Consider the following 21,546-nt stretch of genomic DNA (forward strand, 5'->3'; position numbering starts at 1 on the left):
TCAAAAATCCATTTGCGGTGATTGGGGATGTGATTTGTGGGCAGGAGACGGAGAGAAAAGGAAATCATAAGAAGACCCTGTTGGATCAGATCATGCATCCCGTTGCCTACAGGTGGCTAACCAGATGCCTTTGAGGCATTGAATGCATGTTAGGAATCACTAGGAAAAGGATCAGAAAATAATACCGCCAATGTCAGGTGCAGTCATACTTGTAATGCTGTGCATTGTTGGGGTCCCCAAACCTCAAAAAGGATACTGTAGAGCTGGAAAAAGGTTCAGAAAAGGGCCACCAAAGCGATCAAGGGGGTGGAGCGACTCCCCTATGAGGAAAGGTTTCATCATTTAATGTATTTTAAAGTTTGTTTTTATGATGTTTTAAAGTGTTTTCATTGCTTTTGTTTGCCGCCCTGGGCTCCTGCTGGGAGGAAGAGTGGGATATAAATCAAATAATTAATTAATAAATATACAAATAAATCATTTGGAGCTGTTTAGTTTAGAGAAAATGTGAGGTGACATGACAGAATGGTATAAAACTGCACGATGTGGAGAAAGTGGATAGAGAAAAGGGTTTTTCCCCTCATAACACTAGAACTCGTGGACATCTAATGAAGCTGAATGCTGGAAGATTTAGGACCGACCAAAGAAAGTCCTCCTTCACGCAGCGCAGAGTTAAACTATGGCATTGGCTCCCACAGGAGGTAGAGATGGCCACCACCTTGGATGGCTTTCAAAGAAGATTAGATGAATTCATGGAGGATAACAGTATTAAAGCTACTAGCCACAATGGCTATGCTCTACCTCCACTGTAGTAGGCAGTATGGCTCTGGAAAATCACTTGCTGGAAGCTGCAGGAGGGGAGAGTACCCTTGCGCTCAGGTCCTGCTTGGGGGCTTTCCATTGGGGCATCGGGTTGGCCACTGTGAGTTAACAGGATGCTGGATGAGGTGGGCCACTGGCCTGATCCACCAGGCTCTTCTGAGGTGCTTAGGTAAGACAGCAGCCCTTCAACATTGCCTTCCCCCCAGCGCTCAACTGCTATTCTGAGGGCCTCTTTCTCCGTACATGGAGATTTTATTGTGCTGTTTTGGCTAAAAACCAGGGACAGAGCTCTCATCCGTGAACTTGCCTAACTCCATTTTCTTAGTCATGTAAAGAGACAGCCAGGACTCATCTGAAGAAAAAAACGAAAACAGGAAAGGCATTGTTTAAAAAAAGAAGTGTTAAGTTCCTGTTTGAAGGCTGAAGAGCTGAGTCAGAAGAAGAGGAAGAGGGGAAGGAAGAGGAAGAAAAAGAGAGGAGAAAGGGGAGAAGAGCACCCACTTCTTAAACAGCCAGACCCTGGAACGATTCATATCCAGCTTGGCATCGGCTGGTGGCATCAACAAGTGGCCGGTGAGCTACAGAGTAAGATAACCCTGGTCTAGAGGCCAGGAGGATGGGGGAAAGCCTGCTTTGTGTGCAAAAGGTCCCAGGTTCAGTCCTCAGTGGCATCTCCAGGTAGGGCTGGGAGAGATCCCTGCCTGAAACCCTGGAGAGCTGCTGCCAGTCAGTGTAGACAGTACTGAGCTAGATAGACGAATAGTCTGACTCAGCATAAGGCAGCTCTCTATGTTCCTAGGATTGCCCCAGATCTATCTGCAGGAAGGCAGCGCCACAGTTCCCTAGAGAAAACCACTGGAGGGTAGATGGAGGTAGACTGGAAGCAAATTCTCTGAATTTCTAATCTTTTCTGCACCAAAGAATCCATAATTTCACTCTCAAAACAACCCTACTCGGGATCAGTTTGTCACCTGGTTGGCTACTCTGGTTGGACCCATTTGCACCATACATTCAAAGCAGTATCATTCCACTTTAAACAGTCATGGCTTCCCCCAAGGGATCTTGGGAACTGTAGTTTGTTTAAGGGTGCTGAGACTTGTTGAGAGACCGTCCCCCCCTTTTCCCCTCACAGAGCTATAATCAACGGTTCAACGGTCAATCCCTCTTCCCAGGGAACTCTGGGAATTATAGCTCTGTGACGGGGATAGGACCCTTAACAAACTACCGTTCCCAGGATTCTTTGGGGGCTGTTTAAAGTGGCATAGTACTTGCTTCCCTATCTGCACTACACATTTAAAGCAGCAGCTGCATTTGTGGATCTGTATTTGTTTGTTCCAGAGTTGTAATGGCAGACTTTCCCATCCTGGTGCCCACCAGATGTCTTGGACTACAACTCCCATCGTCCCCCAGCCAACCTGGAGGACACTAGTTTGGCAAAGTCTGCCACCACACCCTTCCTCCTTCTTCTGTAGTGCTTAGAGTGTCGGACTAGGATCTAGGGGACCAGGGTTCAAATCCCCACTGAGCTATGAAGCTCACTGGGTGACCTTGGGCCAGTCACAGGCTCTCAGCCTAATCTACTTCACAGGGTTGTTGGGAGGATAATGGGGAAGGTATGCCACCTTGAACTTCTTGGAGGAAAGGTGGGATATAAATAAATAATTACCATTATTAATATTCTTATTCTTTTGGACTGTGTTTTGACTTCCCAGTGATCATACAGGCGGAAAGAATAATAGTTGTGGTATGTTTACAGGATTACGTGATTAAGAGACAGACAATCACAACTGTCATTAAAACGCATTTGAAGGCACATAACAACAACAAAACCTCAGATGAAAAGCAGTGGAAAGATATAGAAGAGGCTTTGTGGATAACGAAGATTCTGCAGAGGCGTTTAAAATACTAAAATGTATGACTACTGTAAATCGTCACTTCAGTTGAAACGCCACCATCTGTGCCAGAGGAGAATGAATTGTGGGCTTGTGGCCCAGAGGTGGCCCAGTGCTTGGAATGAACTAGTTCCTTTTAACTAAGTTCACTGCATTAGTTCAAAAATCTCTGGACTTCACCTGAGAGTAGCTACCACAATCACCAGGTGAATTAAATTCATTTTGGGGTAGGACTTTGAAAGATTTTGACTTAATCTTAAAGTTCATTCTCAATATGTTTTTTACCCTTTATGTGCTTTGAGCCTTGGAGCTTGAAGATCATCATTGCTGGGAAAAATACATTAAACAATCCACATTCCACTGTGTGTGTTTTGATGCTTTCCTCGTCTTCTTAAGCCGGTTTTACACCAGCACAGCAGCTTGTAACATGGCTGAATTCTGATTTTTTAATATATTTTTTTGCCAAGGATCATTTGGAGAAAATTGAATTTGAACTGTGTATGAACAGTTTGTTTTGTGAAGAGATGAACCTGAACTGGAATTAATTTCTTTTTCAACAACTTGAACTGGAGCTAATTCCTTCTTAAAATGAACTTTTCAAGCTCTGTGTGTGGCTCACAGGATCTCTGAGAAAGTGACAAGGAAACAGTTTCCCAAAATACTTGCTTGAGCTAGAAAGGCAGAGACTTGCCTCTTCCACCACCATGGCTTCCTGTTGTTGCTTGCCTCTTCCACTGTCCCATTCCTTTTTATAACAGTATTTTAGACTTATGTCTTCCATTGTCATGGTTCTGTTTTGTAGCTTGCCCCTTCTGGTGTCTTCATTCCCTTTCATAGCAGTGTTTTAGATTTTCCTCTTCCACCATCCTCATTACCTTTTGTAGCATTGCTTGAGACTTACGTCTTCTGCTATCTCCATTCTGATTTTTCAGCAACATTCAACCACTGGGAGGCCTACAGAGGACGAGCCCATTTTCACTTTCGCATTCAGAAGGATGGCATCGCTAACACCTTCTGGGTCAGTCCCTCTTCATGCTGATGTTGCAGAAGTTGCTTTTTATCCAGTTGAGGTACGCATGCGATTATCTGGGTCTGGGACTTACCAGTTTCCCTTTGGTTTAGTATCAAGGGTGGCCATAACTGTTTAACTTTACTGAGAGGCAATGTGGTGTGGTGGTTAGAATAGGGGGATGAAGAATCTTGGATTTTGACCAGAGAAACCTGGGTTCAGATCTGTGCTCTGCTATGAAGCTTACCAGGTGTTGTTGGGCCTAACCCTTTTCTCAACCTAAACTACCTCACCAAGTTGGATAAAAAGGTACGGAGCGAGGGAGCGTATGTGGAGCCTAGGGAGAGGAAGGAATTCAAGTCAGTTTGCATTTAAAACCGAAGCGATCAAATTCACATGTTCTGAAACAATATGAGAGCCGAATCGCACCCACCTTTCAAAATTTGCACTTCTCCCAATTTTGCAATGCAGTTTTCCAGCCAAAGAATGGTTACAAAAATGCATATATTATGGGAAAGTGTGCACAGGAATGAATATACCAGCGAATGCAATATACAAAAATGCATTATGTTAGGAGAAATTGCTTGCAAAACTGTGTGCATTAGTCAGAACTAAATACAAAAATGTTTTATGAGGAAGAACACCCACTAAATTGCTGAACAATTTTCATTAGGATTTTTTTTTAAAAAAATTGCAGATTGCTGCAGAAATGTGGCAAACTGAATTTAAGACTGGGAAAATGAGTAAACGGAGAGAACCAAAACGGACAGATCCTTCCATCCCTAGCGGTGCTCTGACTTCCTTGAAGTAAGGTATAGAGGGATAGAAATATAATTTCCCTCCTTCTTTATTTTAAGTTTAAGGAAGTGCACAAAATGCATGTCATTGAAATGACTGTAAACAGCTTCCCCTCCATCTATAATATAATTTACCAAGAAACTTCAAATGACAGAATTTTACAAAACTTTCATTTTTCTTCAAGGATAACAATAGCATTTGTGGCTGAATAGAATCCAGTACCTTCACTTTCCAATACATTATCAAAGTACTCCCAATGCCCAATCAATCTGTGGTCCAGTTACTCGCCTTCCCTTGTTCTAACAATATTAGGGTGCAATCCTGTATACCAAAGACGGGGTGCCTGGTGCCTGCCAGATGTTGCCGGACTCCAGCACCCATCAGTCGCAGCCAGCATGGCCAATGGTCATGGCCAATGAGGGTTGATGGGAGCTGGAGTCCAACTGCATTTGGAGGGTACCATGTTGACCACTCCGGCATAAATCACACTGAGATAGATATACCAGTGGTGAGTAAAAGGCAGCTTCCTTGCCTGGGAACCTGAAGATCAGCTGGAGAAAATACTGAGATTTTTGTACCAATGATCTTGGGATAAGGCGACTTGCTCTGTTTTTGCATCTTCTTTCCAGGTTTTGGTGCCCTTTGAGGATGTAGCAATTCATTTCAGTAAGGAGGAATGGGCCCTTTTGGATCCAAGCCAAAGAACTCTCTATAAAGAAGTGATGGTGGAGAATTATGTCAACTGGGTCTCTTTGCGTAAGGATCCTTTTGCTCCTTGATAAATGGTGCTGAAGCAGAATGGGGGGAGAATGGGGGGGAAGATGCTATGGGAACATGTAGCTGTACTTTCAGCTTGAGCAGGGAACGGGAGATAGCCCAGTGGCAGGGCATCTGCTGGGCATGCAGAAGGTCCCAGGTTCAATCCCCCGCAACATCCCCAAGTAGGAATGCGTATGGCCCTGGCCTGAAATTCTAGAGAGCTGCTGCCAGTCAGTGTAAACAATACTGAGCTGGATGGACCGGTGGTCTGACTTGGTATAAAGCAACTTCCTGTGTTCCTAGTCCATTGGGACAAGGCCGTAGCTCAGTGGTAGAGCCCCTGTTTTGCACTGATAAGGTCTCCCGTTGAATCCTCGGAATGTCTGGGTAGGGCCAAGTAGAATGTCCCCCATCTGAAACCCTAGAAAGTTGCTGCCAGTCAGAGTAGACAATATTAGGTAGACCAATGGTCTGACTCAGTATCAGGCAGCTGCCTGCAAGCTTAAGCCCTTCAGGGGCAAGTTGGTCCAGGACTAGATCACAGATGAGCCCATAAAAGCAGGAAGGGAAGGGTAGTATTTAGAGGGAAGGGATTGTATGTCAGTGGTAGAGGACATGCTTTGCATGCCAAAGGCCCCAGGTTTAATCCCTGGAATCCCCAGGCAGGGTTGGGAAAGGCTCCTCTCTAAGGTCACATCCACACCATACTGTTAAAACAGTATCCTACCACGTTAAACAGCCATGGCTTCCCCCAAAGAATCATGGGAACTGTAGTTTGTCAATGGTTCTGAGAGTTGTTAGAGAGACCCCCCCCATTCCCCTCACAGTACAGTTGCCAAAGTAGTTTAACAATCAATCCCTCTTGCCAAGGAACTCTGGGAATTGTAGCTCTGTGAGAGGAATGGGGGGGTGTCTCTGTAACAACTCTCAGCACTCTTAACAAACAAAAGTCTCCGGGATTCTTTGGGGTAGCCGTTTAAAGTAGTTATTATACTGTTTTAAATGTATGGTGTAGGCATATAATAAGTTCCACTGAAGTTAATGGGGCTTACTTTTGTGTAGATATGGACACCATCTGCACTATACTTTTAAAGCATTATCTTACCAGTCACAGCTTCCCCAAAGCATCCTGGGAAGTGTAGTTTGTCAAGGGTGCTGAAAGTTGTGAGGGAATAGAGGTCTCTCCTAACATCTCTCAGCACCCTTGACAAACTACACTTCCCAGGATTCTTGGGGGGTGGAAGCCATGACTCTTTAAAGTGGTATTCACTAATTGGCAAAAAACCTTGTGGTTTAAGAACATACCTATAGCCCACAGCTATTCTATCAAACTTTAAAAAGCAGGGAAATTGGGCAGCTATAGTGAATGCACCAGAGCAGGACACCTGAACTCCTCTCTGAGATATTGTACTGCACTACAAATTGGTCAAAATGCAAACACCATTTGGGTTGGTCTTTCACAGTGCAATCCACTTCCTGTGTAGCTTGCAAGAATTTGGTAACACTATAACAAAGAATCCTGGGAAGTGTAGTTAGTGAAGGGTGCTGAGAGTTGCTAGGAGACGCCCTGTTCCCCTCACAGACCTTCAATCAGAGTGGCTGACTGTTAAACCATTCTCTCAGGGGAATAGGAGTCTCCTAGCACCCTTCACAAACTACACTTCCCAGGATTCTTTGAGGGAAGCCATGACTGTCTCACATGAAATCAAAGTCTGGTGTGGGTGTGGCCCCCTGATTAGGCAAGCCCAGCAGCTGTGAGGCTTTTATAACTCTGACAGTTGGTTCTTACTGAGCATGCTCCGCGCTATCATTGGGTCCCACCCAAAATTTATTAAATTAATTAAAAATCAGCCAGGCATTTTTTAAACTTTTAAACTGCAGCAGATGAAGGTCAGAGTATGGGGCAAGGTCAGTAATAGGATTACAGGTACTCTGTGAACTTGACTGATTTTTAATGAATTTCAACAGATTATGAGAACAGAGAAAAAAGTCCAAAAGGGCTCTGAGGTTTTTCTCTCTCTTTTTACACTTTGAACTCTCGATTCTCTCTGACTGTTTTGTGTATCGCCATGAAAATTGACAGGGTTGTTAAGCAAGCGTTTCTGAGTTCAGGACTATAAGTTATGTAAGGTTTTGTTTTGAAATGAGCTTATGGGAAGCATCAGAATGGCATGGGGGGTATTTTCATTTTAACATTGCAGAATGCGCAAAATCCCCGCTGGCTATAGTATACAGCCACTCTCGTGGCTGTATAATAAGAGTACTTTGCAAGAGTACAAAATAAGATAGAAGTAATAATAATAATAATGACGAGGAGGAGGAGATGGCAGGAGGAGTTGCCAAACTGGTGTCCTCCAGATGTTGTCTTGTCTGCCCCAGCCAGCACAGCCAGGCTGACTGGAGGCTGATGGGAGTTGTAGTCCAAGACATCTGGAGGGCACCAGGTTGGGGAAAGCTGCCATTATTACTCTTACTTCTGGAACAAACAAATACAGATCTTCAAATGCAACTGACATCCAGGCCCCACCTGGACTATACATTTAAAACAATGTTATACCCAGTACTTTTTTGGTAAAAAAAAAAATGAGGTGCTGGTAGTCATATATAGATAAAAGTGCTGTGAGTGCCAGCACAGAATGGTGCTATGGGGCAGCAAAAAAGAGGTGCTTGTACTCCATGCCAGTGAATATTGTCACAAAAAAAACACCCTGATTATGTCACTCATGCCTTCCCCCAAAGAATGCTGGGAACTGTAGCTTGTTAAGGTGCTGAGAGTTGTTGGGAGAGTTCCCTGCGAAGAGGAAGCAGCTGTTGAACCACTCTGGGAATTGCAGCTCTGTGTGGGGAATAGGAGTCTCCCCTAAACAAATTACTATCCCCAGGATCCATGAGGGAAAGCCCTGACTGTTTAAAGTGGTATCATGGTGCTTTCAATGTGTAGTGCAGATACGACCCCAGGTTCAGATCCCCACAAAGCCATGATGCTCTCTGGGTGACCCTGGGCCAGTCACTATCTTTCAGCCTAAGCAACTTCACAAGGTTGTTGTGAGGATAAAATGGGGAGTGGGAGAAACATGTACGCCGATTTTCCATTATGCCTTTCAGTGGCCACAGTCACATGCTGGGAAGTGTAGTTTGTGAAGGGTGCTGAGAGTTGTTAGGAGACCCGACTTCCCAGGAGGATCGCTCCGCCTGTGCTTGCCTCTAGAAGAGCTCTCGTCTCAGAGGAAGCTTTTTCAGTTTTAAAACCAGTCAGAAGAGTTTTTTTGACTGGGAAATTTTTCTCCCAGGCAAGGGAGAAACTTAGAGATTACCCACAGAAGTTCCGTGGTGTTTGTTGGACTGGAATTCATTGGAATCGCCTATGAAGGAAGGTAGCCAACAGCGTCGGACGGAGCCAGGGATTACAAACAGGCTCTAACTGATTAAGCGAGACTTTTTTTTTCTTCAAAGAAAAACGGAAATTAACAGGCAAGCATCCTCCTGTCTATTATCATCATTTTGTTATCGCTACTGCAAAAGAGATTTGTCAAAGAGTCAGCAACAAAGAAGCCCTGGGTGAGTTATAACTTTCTCTTTTACATACGGAATTAAGGAGGAAGAAAATCAAAATAGCCTATCTTTGTTTTTTATTGCAAAAAGCTGGCATGGAATTGAGCATTTTTAAAGATATAAACGGATGAGAGGAATCTGATTTGAAGAGAAAATTTGATTTATCTGATATTTGAGTATTATATGTCTGGGACTATTTTTTCTGGTCTACTTTTTTTTTTTTTTTTTTTTTTGGCGAATCTGCTTATTCCTTATGCCACTAATCATTTGGACGCTGTGAACTAAATTTGTTTTGGACATATAAGAGATAAGGCAGTTCGTGCTGTCTAGAGGGTGATGTCATCTGGCTTGGAAGATTAACTCATTTGTGACTGGAAAAAGAAATAAACTGTTCTTTGCTTGAGAATAGTGACTATATTGGAATTGAAGGGGTTTTGTTCTTTTGGTTTTAAGAATGACAATCAAGAAGGTGGCTGAGACCCTGGATGTTCAGGAAGGGGTTCTCTCTCTAAATATGTTTCAGAAAATAATGAATGAGATTAAGCTAACGAAACAAGAGCTGGGACAGAACAGACAAGAGATGACAATTGGATTTGGCAAAATGAGACAGGAGCTGAAAGAAATTCAGGATTCTATAACTGGACAAGAAAAAGAAGATGAAAGAAAGATCAAAGGGAAGGTTCAAGCCCTGGAGATTGGAATAGATTTATCAAATATGGATCTGGAAAAAGATTTGGATTTTATGGTTGTGATGGATCCTAAAGACAAATATTACTGTTTGGAATTCAGCGCTGCCCCTGAAGGAATTGGTGAAGAGATTAGAGATAAAGATATCAACGACTCGAAAAAATTCCTGGATTGGAAGGATTTGATGGAACTTGAAATAGAGAAAGTTTATAGAATAAATTCCAGATATGTGACAATGGAAAAACTCTCAAGAGATGTGTTAGTGCATTCTGTAAAAAAGAGGAACAGAGATACAATTTTACAACAACATTTCAGTAATACATTCAGAATTGATGGCAAGAAAATATCTGTGATGAAAGAAATCCCTATCAGACTCTTATTATATGACTATGGCAGCAAGACCAAGATTATTGGGTGTGCAAAGATGGAAGATGGAATCAATACTGATAATGGGAGAATGGGAGAAGAGCAGAGCTTGGAAAAGTTACTTTTTTGAACTACAACTCCCATCAGCCCCAGCCAGCGTGTGCTGGCTGGGGCTGATGGGAGTTGTAGTTCAAAAAAGTAACTTTTCCAAGCTCTGGAAGAGCTATTGAAATTACTGGACTTAGTAGACCTGAAGAGATGGATTAATTGACATGTCTATTTGGAGAAAAATTGATGGATATATATCTCAAGGATTAGAAACTTCTCTTTGACTTTTTGTGGAAAGAATAAAATGATGTTAATGAGATTTGATACCAATATTTGATATTTGAGATTTGATAACCACTGGAGGAAGGTGATTGTATAATTTTATTAAGAGACAGGTTTGTTATATATTATAGACTTATAGCTAATCTGCGACAAATCGGAAGTCAATAGTTTTTATTGTAATAGTTATTAATTTGTTTTGTTTGTTTTGTTTTGTTTTTGAAAATTTGAATAAAAATTAATGATAAAAAATAAAAAAGAGAGTTGTTAGGAGACCCCTATTCTCCTCACAGAGACAAAATTTTCAGGCTTCCCAGAGAACTCTGGCAATTGTAGTTCTGTGAAGGGAATAGGAAGGCTTCCTAACAGCTTTCAGCACCCCTTTACAAACTACACCTCCCAAAATTCTTTGGGGGAAGCCATGACTGTTTAAAGTGGAATAAATGTACGGTGTGGATGTGGCCAGTGACAGAGAACTAGTACAGCTTTGAGAAGACATTTTCTGGTTTACAAATGAGAGGCCTGTCTTTAGAATTCTTGTTGCACTTTTTCCCTTCACAAAGAACACTGATCTACTAGAATAATGTATGCAGCCTTAAGCTCCTTGGGAGGAAGGGTGGGATGTTAATGTAATAAATATTTAATAATAATAATCTAATTTGTGTTGAGAAATGAGTCAGGAGTGCCTTCTTTCTTAATCCCGTCTGCATTTCTGTGTTCCCTTCCACAGGAGGATATTTATTTCCCAAGCTCATTTCCAGGCCTAAAGGTGGCCAGGATCTCTACGTACAGGACTCCAAGGAAGTGGAGAGATTTGCAGGTAATGCGCTAGATGTGTCTTGCAAATAACGTGGCCAGCTTGATTGTACCTTCCTGTATCAGCCAGAATGTCACATTTTCTGATCACTTGCCCTGACAAGACAGATGTAAAGCCAGAAAAGATGGATTTCATAAAAAAGAAAATAAATTATCTGTATCAGCCTTTCTCAACTTGGTGCTCTCCAAATGTGTTGGACTACAGCCAGTGGTGGCTGGTGGCTCCATATCAGTGGGGCAGGGGAATCCGCCCCAGGTTTTTCCTTGAAAGTTCAGACTGAAACCCGGAGCATATTCCACTGCCCCAATGACGTGGACCCATCAGCCCCCATTGACTACAGCTCCCATCAGCCCTAGGCGTATTGTTGATATATTTATGGCGTTTGGAGGTAGACTATCTTTGAACTTGGAGGGTCCATTTAGCTGGTATGACTAATCCCTTCCTCTTGAATCTGTCTAACTGCTCCCCATCCCCACCCCTTTTGAAGCCATCAGCGAGCTAGTGGCCATCACCATACTTTTTATGGTTTCATAAGTTTATTCATTGTCATTTGTGAAGACCTTTGCTCCTCTCTTCCAAAAGGCAACGGGATGGAGAGCAAAATCAAGCAGGAGCCTCTTCAGCTAGAAGATTATTCCTTGGAAGCAGCCGAGACTTTAGTGGGAAGATCCCAGAAGAATAGTTCCCCTTCAAGTGAGTCTCTGGAGAGGGCAGCTATGAGAGAACTAGAAAAGGTCCTCAAATGCAAAGATGTATCACTGAACACAAAGGTCAGGATAATTCAGACCATGGTATTCCCCATGTATGGATGTGAGAGTTGGACAGTGAAAAAAGTGGATAAGAGAAAAATCAACTCCTTTGAAATGTGGTATTGGAGGAGAGCTTTGCGCATACCATGGACTGCGAAAAAGATAAATAATTGGGTGTTGAAAATGAAATGGACTGCCTTCAAGTTGATCCCAGTTTATGGTGACCCTATGAATAGGGTTTTCATGGTAAGAGGTATTCAGAGGGGGTTTACCATTGCCTTCCTCTGAGGCTGAGAGGCAGTGACTGGTCCAGGGTCACCCAGTGAGTTTCATGGCTGTGCAGGGATTCGAACCCTGGTCTCCCAGGTCCTAGTCCAACACCTTAAACAAATTAAACCAGAACTGTCACTAGAAGCTAAAAATGATGAAACTGAGGTTATCATACTTTGGACACATAGTGAGAAGACAGGATTCACTAGAAAAGACAATAATGCTGGGGAAAACAGAAGGGAGTAGAAAATGAGGAAGGACAAACAAGAGATGGATTGATTCCATAAAGGAAGCCACAGACCTGAACTTACAAGATCTGAACAGGGTGGTTCAGGACAGATGCTCGTGGAGGTCGCTGATTCATAGGGTCACCATAAGTCGTAATCAACTTGAAGGCATATAACAACGTGAGAGGCTTGTTGTTAGAGTTTTAAAGATAAGAACAAGCACTTTTGACTTTAGCCTGGAAACAATATCGACCTTGTGTTTGTCTCAGGAGGGGAAGGGAGTGCTTTGAAAATGGGGGCTATTAACTCTAACCCCTTGTCATGGTCAGATCACTACCTGGTGAATATGGACCTCTCAATGCCACACACCCTCCGCAGGGGTCAAGGACCTATTAGGATGGTCCGCCCCAGACGCCTGATGGAATCTAAGGGATTCCTGAATGCGCTGGGGGATTTGGAGCTGACTGAAGGACACCCGGTCGAAACCCTGGTGACGGAGTGGAATAGGGAGATCACTAGGGCGGTAGACCGGGTGGCTCCGAAACGTCCTCTCCCCCTGAATAGAACTCAGACAGCACCCTGGTATACACCACGGTTGCGGGGTCTGAGACAGGAGGTGAGACGACTAGAGCGCTGGTGGCGGAAATCTCGCACTGCAGACGATCGGACACTGGTTAGAGCAGCAATAGCTGCCTACCAGGTGGCAACAAAGGCAACAAAGAGGAAATTCTTTGCTGCTTCTATTGCGTCGGCAGAGTGTTGTCCCAGGAGGTTGTTCCAAGTGGTCTGAAGCCTGGTCGGTCCAGTTGCTCAGGAACCCTTGGAGCACTCTAAAGCCTCCTGTGACATATTTATTAGCCGATAAAATCGAACGCCTGAAGAGCATGATTCCGTACGCCGTGGATACAGAAAGTGGGCCAGAGTCGGCCAGTTGTATTCCGGTCCGATGGGATCGGTTTCAGCCTCTCCTCGCTGAGGAAGTGGACAAGGTGCTCTCTACCGTGAAGCCAACCACCTGTCTTCTGGACCCTTGCCCTTCGTGGCTCATCATGAGCTGCAAAGAGGAACTGGGTGAAGGGATCAAGGCAGTGGTAAATGCATCCTTGAAAGAGGGTGCAATGCCATCAGCCCTCAAGGAGGCAGTGATAAAGCCCATCTTAAAAAAGTCCTCCTTGGATCCCCAAGAGTTGAATAACTTTCGCCCAGTTTCTAATTTACCATTCTTGGGCAAGGTGATAGAGCGAGTGGTAGCCAAACAGTTACAGACACACTTGGATGAAGCGGATTATTTGGATCCATTCCAATCGGGCTTCAGGACTGGACATGGAACTGAAACAGCCTTGGTCGCTCTGGTGGATGATATGAGGAGGGTGTTGGATAGGGGAGAATATACCTTCCTCGTCCTCCTAGATCTCTCAGCGGCTTTTGATACCGTTGACCATGGTATCCTGTTGAATCGCCTAGAGGGATTGGGAATGGGGGGCACTGTTTTACAGTGGTTCCGTTCCTACCTCTCAGGCAGGTGTCAGTGGGTGGTATTGGGGGATGAGGTTTCAGACCCTTGACCCCTTAATTGTGGGGTCCCACAGGGTTCTATCCTCTCCCCCATGCTATTTAACATCTATGTGAAGCCGCTGGGAGCGATCATCAGGAGTTTTGGGCTGCAGTGTCACCAATATGCGGATGACACTCAGCTCTATCTCTCATTTAAGTCCTCACCAGAGTTGGCTGTGAAAACCATGTCCAAGTGCCTGGAGTCCGTAAGTGGATGGATGGGCGAGAACAGGCTGAGGCTAAACCCCGATAAGACTGAGGTATTGCTCGTGGGTGACAAGAGAAGGCTGGGAGACATCGACTTGGTCCTGAATGGGGTAAGATTACCCCTGAAAGACCAGGTCCGCAGCCTAGGGGTCATTCTTGACTCCCAGCTGTCCATGGAGGCTCAGGTTTCGGCAGTGAGCCGGGCAGCTTGGTATCAACTCCATCTGATACAGAGGCTGCGACCCTACCTTCCTGTGCATCTACTCCCACGGGTGATACATGCCCTGGTCTCCTCTCGCTTAGACTACTGTAATGCGCTCTATGTGGGGTTACCCTTGAAAACGGTCCGGAAACTGCAGCTGGTACAGAATGCGGCGGCACGCTTGATCAAGCTTAGCCGACACCGAGATCACATTACCCCAGTGTTAGTAGATCTACACTGGCTACCAGTGGTTTACCGGGCCCAATTCAAGGTGTTGGTACTGACCTTTAAAACCCTATACGGTTTCGGCCCAGTTTATCTGAAGGACCGCCTCCAGTATCACCAATCAGGCCGCCTTACAAGATCAGCCACACAGGACCTCCTCTCGGTCCCACCAGTCAAAACAGCTAGGCTGGTGCGGACCCGGGAGAGGGTGTTCTCAGTTGTGGCCCCCACCCTCTGGAACTCTCTCCCTTATGATCTTCGACATGCTTCCTCCCTGATGAGCTTTCGCCGAGCCTTAAAGACCTGGCTATTCAGGCAGGCCTACAAGAACCTTGGGGTGGATTAGCTTTTTGTTGTGTTTAGATGTTTTGATATTGGATGAATTGTATATTGTATTTTAATTCTGGTTGTAAGTCGCCTAGAGTGTCCATTAAGTCAGACAGCTAGGCGACTAACAAATAAAATTTTATTATTATTATTATTATAAACAATAGGCAGCTAGCAGAGCAATACATTGGTGCTTTATATTTCAGTCAGCCCCAGTTTGTATTCTGGCAGCTGAATGTACAGAACAACATAAACAAGACACAAAGACCTATGCCTGTGAGGAACTTATCGCCATCATTTTGGCAGCACAGAATGCACGTGCAGGAAGAAACACCTTTAAAGCTCATGGCTTCCCCCAAAGAATCGTGGGAGCTATAGTTTGTTAAAGGTGCTGGGAATTGCAGCTTTGTTAGGGGTAAACTACAGTTCCCAGGATTCCTTTGGGGGAAGCCATGACTGTTAAAGTGGTGTAAGAGTGCTGTAAATGGATGTGACCAGAGAAAAGAGTAACCGGGTTGCATATTAGTAGTAGCAGTAGTATTTCCACTTATGAGGAACCTAGGAAGTTGCCTTACACCGAGTCAGGCCATTGGTCTATCTAGACCAGTATGATCTACACTGGCCTCACTATGCCATCTAAATCCCTTCCATGTGCAACACAGGAAGCTGACTTATGCTGCGTCAGACTATTGGTCCATCTAGCTCAGTATTACCTACACTGACTGGCAGCAGCTCTTCAGGATTTCAGGCAGGGGACATTCCCAGCCCTGCCTGCCTGGAGGTGCCGGGGATTGAACCTGGGACCTTCTGCATGCAAAGCAGATGCTCTAGTGAGTCTACGTCAGCCTTGCTGAGGTCCCACCATTTAAAATACAATATTAAAAACAGTTTAAAACAAACTGCAGTCAGAGGACTAGGGTACAGTCCTAAGCATAAGTACTGAAGTCCAACTTGTAATTGTTATAAGACGCTGACGTGTATGTGTCAGGGTAAAGAGGTGCATCTTCAGCGTCTTACGCAATTACCAGTACTTTGCTTTCATTTCAGCTGGGGATGAGTGTTTAAGGCAGTGTGGTGTAGTGGTTAGAGTGTTGGACTAGGACCTGGAAGACCAGGGTTCAAATCCTCACTCAGCCATGAAAACACTGGGTGACTTTAGGCCACTCAGTCTCTCAACCTGACCTATCTTGCAGGGTTGTTGTGGGGATTGAATTAGGAGGAGGAGAACCATGCATGTCACCATGAGCTCCTTGGAGAAAAAGTGGGATACAAACGCAATAAATAATAACAATGAAAATAATAATAAAAGCCTTCACAGTAGGATGGAGAGTTGGAGCAAGGGGGAGGTTGAGAGAGAGTGAGGGAGAGATGGCAGCATATAGATCAGGGATGGGAAACTTGTGGGCTCTCTAGATGTTGACCGACTACAACTCCCATCATCCCTGACCTTTGGTCATGCTGGCTGGGGGCTAATGGGAGTTGGAGTCCAGCGACGTCTGGAGGGCCACCAGTCTGATATAGGTATTCTGCAATGGGATTTTAGGTGTAAGAGGTGCAAGCCAGAAAGAGGTATTTAAAGCAAGAGCTATTTAAAGGAGCAGGAGACTCGGGGTTTGTTCCCGACTGAGATGGAAATATCCTTCCTTTTAACTTTTCCTGGGATCATCAGTAATGTGTGGCCTGCTCTTCTCCCTTCGGCAGCGGAAGCTTTCAGCCTGGATTCTCTCTCCTCATTCGCTCCATGTGATAAAAGAGTATTTGAGAAGTCAGAAGATCAAGTGCTCAGTTCTGTGGACCTGGGAGCACAAGGGCCGTTCTCGGGAAGAACGAAACAGAAGGGGGAGGCCCCCGGGAGGCCCCTCAGAAGAGAAAGAGAAGAGGTGTGGACTGGATTCGGGAGGACCTTTCAGTGGAAGTCTTTCCTCATCCCGCACAGTCCTGGGGACCTGGGAGCACAAGGGCCGTTGTTGGGACGAGCGGAACAGAAGGGGGAGGCCTCTGGAAGCCGCCTTGCAGGAGAAAGAGAAGAAGTGTGGACTGGATTTGGGAGGACCTTCCGGTGGAAGTCGTACCTCATCCCGCGCGAAAAGAACCCTTTGGGGGAGAAGTTGCACAGGTGCCCCATCTGCTGGAAATGTTACAGCACGAGGTCCATCCTTGCGACACATCAGAGGATCCACACGGGAGAGAGGCCGTATCAGTGCTCGGTGTGCGGCAGAAGCTTCGGCCAGCGCGTGCACCTGGAGAACCACCAGAGAATCCACACAGGCGAGAAGCCATATGCGTGCTCGGAGTGCGGAAAGACCTTTGGTCACTACTCCAGCCTGGTGGCCCATGAGAAGATCCATACAGGCAACAGGCCGTACGCGTGCCTTGAGTGCAAGAGCAGTTTCAGCAACAGGTCAAGCTTCTTTAAGCATCAGAGGACCCACCTGGCAGAGAGGCCAGGACCTGCTCCGAGCGTGGGGAAAGTTTCAGAGTGAGCCTTACAGAACATCAGGGAATCCTTCTCGGGGAGAGAGAGTGAACAACCGCCTCTGCTGTGAACTCGGTGTGTGACCCTTAGGATCTCTCTGTAATACAGCGATGGGGAACCTGCGGCACTCCAGAAGTTGTTGGACTCCAACTCTCATCACCCTGGAGTCCAGCAACATCAGGACCACAAGTTTCCCATCCCTGATGTAAAAAAGGTGCCTTACACCATGGTGGTGGTGGTGGTGGTGGGAGCTGTGGCCCAGGCAAGGGGAACCCCTGGTCAGTGGGCCAAATTGGGCCTGCCCTGCACCTGAAGCGATATGATGGCAGGTGTGGGACAGGAAAAGCCACAGCTGAAAGGAACCATCAGAAACCTTTGAGTGCGCTCCTGATTTGTTCCTCTGCAAGCCATTTAAATTTGACACCAAATGCAAGCCCTGTTGAGACTGCTTCCACACAGAAGCTGAAAGCAAGCTCTGCGTTTGGCAGGAATCCTTGCAGCTGCAGCTTGAATTCAAACAGGGACTGCAGAGGAAGAATCCAGAGCATATTTCATGGTTCTTTCTTTGAAGTTGAGTCTTCTGACAGCAGATGATGTTGACTGATTGACAGGTGGGCAGCCCCGTCCACCTGTCAAAAGCACCCCCCCTAGGATGGGCGAGTTCGTCTAACGCTGCCATGCCCCTCCAGAGGTTACTGCAGTACAACTTCCATCATCCCCAATCCCATTGGCTTGGCTGGCTGGGGCTGATGGGCATTGGAGGCCAGTGCCATCTGGTGGACCATGCAGATTCCCCACCCATGTCTCTAGAGCCTCAGCTGGGAAAAGTGGCCCAACAGGGTTTTAAATGGCTAGAGGGTTTATAAGGTTGTGGCTGGTTTTATGATGGCGTTTAACTGATTTGGTTCCTTGTTATGGCTGGTTTTATGGTCTCTCTGAATTTTTGCATTAAATACACCTATGCACGGTATTATTTTCTGTAGGTTTTGCACTTAGTTTGTTCTGTTATTTTAATACTGTATGGAAGACTCCTTGGGAAGGTACCTATCTTAAGAGGCGGGGCATACATCTTTTTAAATGAATGCATTTTAAATAAATATTTCTTAACACCTGCTACCCAAGCCTTTTGACTGGAGATGCCGGGGATTGAGCCACAGACCTCTGGGTGGCATTCAACTAAGTCCTACTCAGAGTAGACCCATTGAAGATAACGGACATAAGGGAAAGTGCCGCAACTCAGTGATTTCAGCCTAATCACCAGGGACCATCCCTGGCTTGAAACTTTGGAGAGCTGCTGCCTGTCAGTGTAGACAATACTGGACCGATGGTCTTGACTCAAGATTAAGGCTTCTTCCTATGCTCCTGTGCTGTGCAATGCTTGATTTGGGAACGGCCGCAGCTCAGTGGTAGAGCATCTGCTTTGCATGCAGAAGTTCCCCAGTTCAATCCTTGGCAGCATCTCCAAGTAGGGCTGGGACTGTCCCCAACCTGAAATGTTGGAGAGCTTCTGCCAGTCAGTGCAGAAAGTACTGAATTAGGCGGACCGGCTGCCTGATGTAGCATAAGGCAGCTTCCTATGGTTCATGGAGAAGTGATTTACGTAGTATATTCAGGATAGCAGAGCACCCGCTTTGCGCACAGAAGGTCCCAGGTTCAATCCCCAATGGCGTCTTCAGGTAGGGCTGTGAGAGGCTCTGAAATCCTGGAGTGCCACTTCCAGTCAGTGTAGACAATGGACTGACTCAGGAGTAGGCAGCTTCCTCTCTTCCCCAGTAGAGCTGCTCCTTGAAAGTTCAAAGTAAAACCCAAAGTAGATTCATTGTCCCACTGACACTGGAGCAGCCATCCCCATCTATGCCTCTAGAAATAAGTGGGGAGGTGCAGGCTTAGTAAAAGCGCGCCAACGGCATGTGTAGAACATCACGTCAGAGTTGTGTCTGCACTCCAGCTAGTGCAGAGGTCCCCAGATGTTTTTCTTCCCCCGCGGACCACTTGAAAATGGCCGAGGATCTTGGCAGACCGCTGGATTGTTTTTCGCAGCGACTGTAACACGCTGTGCTAGACGCCGTGTGATTTTTAATCGTGTGTTTTCTGCTTTTTTTATTTCTTACATTGTATTTTGTTGTATTACAATTTGCATTCCATGGAATTCAAATGATGACACCATAAAATGCAATATAAGAAATAAAGGAAGCAACAATCGTACGATTAAAAATCAGTAATGATATTTAATGCAGGCCGGCCGTGGACCACTTGAAGGAAGTTCACAGACCACAGATGGTCCACGGACCACAGTTTGTGGACCACTGACCTAGCGTGATGCAAGTGGGAGGAGGTGCTCAGGCCCTGCTTGTGGGCTTCCCACTGGGGCATCTGGGTGGCCCCTGTGAGAACAGGATGCTGGACTAGATGGACCTTTGGCCTGACCCAGCAGCCAGGCTCTTTTTAGACAGCCGCAGCATTTAAATATTTAATCATGTGGATTTCTTTTTTTAAAAAAAGGGGGGGGAATATATAGAAGATTGTAAGGTTCTTCTGCAAAGACTTGCCTTTTGTTGCTCTTCTATAAAGCGGCATGTGTGTCATTGGTGCTTGAACCAATTCTTACCAGTTTTCAAGGCTTCCCAGCGGTATCTAGTTGGCTACAATGAGAAACAGGAGGCTACACCAGATGAACCTTTGGATCAGATCCACCTGTTCTCTTCTTATGTTCTTAGCAATGATGGTAAATAGAACCTCCATGTTCAGAGGCAGTATACCTCAGGTATGGGTCAAAGAAAACTGGAAGGCTAATATTGTCTTCAAGTCCTGCTTGTGGTCTTCCTAGAAGCACCTCAGTGTGGGAATCAAGATCCCTGCTTTGGAACTCCCTGCCTATTAACATCAGGCAGACATCTTCAATGTATTCTTTTCAGCATCTGCTTAAAACATTTCTATTTAGGCAAGCCTGGCCAGACACGTAAATGCTGATGTGTTTTAATCTCTTTTCTTTACTGTTGTAATTACTTGTTTTTAATTATTTTATTGGTAATTTTCATGTTTGTAAATTGCTTAGAGGTTTTTCACAATCAAGTGGTGTATACATTTTGTTAAATAAATGACTAAATAAATAAGATCTTGGTCTGGATGGACCCTCAGTCAAACCTACTTAGGGAGAATTCTGGAGAATTTTGACAAGAGAGGAAAGGGAAGCAGAAACCACTGTAGTGCATGTGCTTGTCTGTGGTCAGGAGCAGAAATCAGTCAAGCAAATATGATCAGTATTCACTCCTATCATTGTTTTTATTTTTGAGACTGCAAACAATATGTAATTAATGACCTTTTAAAACATTGTTTTGATGTTTCCTTTACATTGAAATGAATGTCAGTTGTGTAAATAATAATAATAATAATAATAATAAAATTTATTACCCTCTCTTAGCCCGAAGGTCCCAGGATAGGTCACAACAATTTAAAATTCAATTATTAAAAACAGTTTAAAACAAATTAGAATCACAAGAATACAGTGAGTCCTAAAATATACATCTCAGGTGTCAAAGGCCAGGGTAAAGAGGTGTGTCTTCAGCATTTGACAAGAACTGTATAAAAAGGTGCCAGATAAACCTTTCTGAGGAGAGAGTTTCGCAGCTGAGGGGCTGCCACTGAGAAGGCCCTCTCCCAGGCCAACCCGACCAAGTTTCTGAGGGTGGTGGAACTATAAAGAGTTTCTCCCCCTCTGCCAATCTTAACCCTGAGAGGGTCTGTAGGGAAGGAGGCCGCCTTTCAAATATTTGGGACCTGTGTAATTGGGCTTTACAGAGCAATCCAACTCAGGGGAGAAGCTGGCATAAGTTGTGCTGGAGCAAGAGAACATAAGAACATAAGAACAGCCTGCTGGATCAGGCCAGTGGCCCATGTAGTCCAGCATCCTGTTCTCACAGTGGCCAACCAGGTGCCTGGGGAAAGCCCGCAAGCAGGACCCGAGTGCAAGAACACTCTCCCCTCCTGAGGCTTCCGGCAACTGGTTTTCAGAAGCATGCTGCCTCTGACTAGGGTGGCAGAGCACAGCCATCATGGCTAGTAGCCATTGATAGCCCTGTCCTCCATGAATTTGTCTAATCTTCTTTTAAAGCCATCCAAGCTGGTGGCCATTACTGCATCTTGTGGGAGCAAATTCCATAGTTTAACTATGCGCTGAGTAAAGAAGTACTTCCTTTTGTCTGTCCTGAATCTTGCAACATTCAGCTTCTTTGAATGTCCACGAGTTCTAGTATTATGAGAGAGGGAGAAGAACTTTTCTCTAT

General features: G+C 45.2%; 1 protein-coding gene across 8 annotated transcripts in view; it reads left to right on the forward strand.

Annotated features, from left to right (window-relative positions):
- The window catches only part of LOC133381252 (zinc finger protein 7-like), a 39,917-nt gene extending 18,703 nt beyond the window's left edge, over positions 1–21,214 (forward strand). For 4 of the 8 annotated variants that reach the window (XM_061620115.1, XM_061620116.1, XM_061620121.1 and 1 more), the window contains exons 2-6: positions 3,644–3,781; positions 5,148–5,274; positions 10,940–11,029; positions 11,609–11,719; positions 16,489–21,214. In XM_061620115.1, coding sequence (XP_061476099.1) covers positions 3,707–3,781; positions 5,148–5,274; positions 10,940–11,029; positions 11,609–11,719; positions 16,489–17,270 — 1,185 coding nt within the window. In that variant the 5' untranslated portion in view covers positions 3,644–3,706 and the 3' untranslated portion in view covers positions 17,271–21,214. Of the gene's footprint in view, positions 1–7; positions 1,393–2,704; positions 2,918–3,643; positions 3,782–5,147; positions 5,275–10,939; positions 11,030–11,608; positions 11,720–16,488 lie in introns of those variants that run through there. The other 4 variants (XM_061620117.1, XM_061620118.1, XM_061620122.1 and 1 more) reach the window with 4 other exon arrangements.
- Positions 21,215–21,546: the final 332 nt, after the last annotated feature.

This window comes from Rhineura floridana, chromosome 3 (assembly GCF_030035675.1).
Source record: "Rhineura floridana isolate rRhiFlo1 chromosome 3, rRhiFlo1.hap2, whole genome shotgun sequence".
Classification (NCBI taxonomy): domain Eukaryota; kingdom Metazoa; phylum Chordata; class Lepidosauria; order Squamata; family Rhineuridae; genus Rhineura; species Rhineura floridana.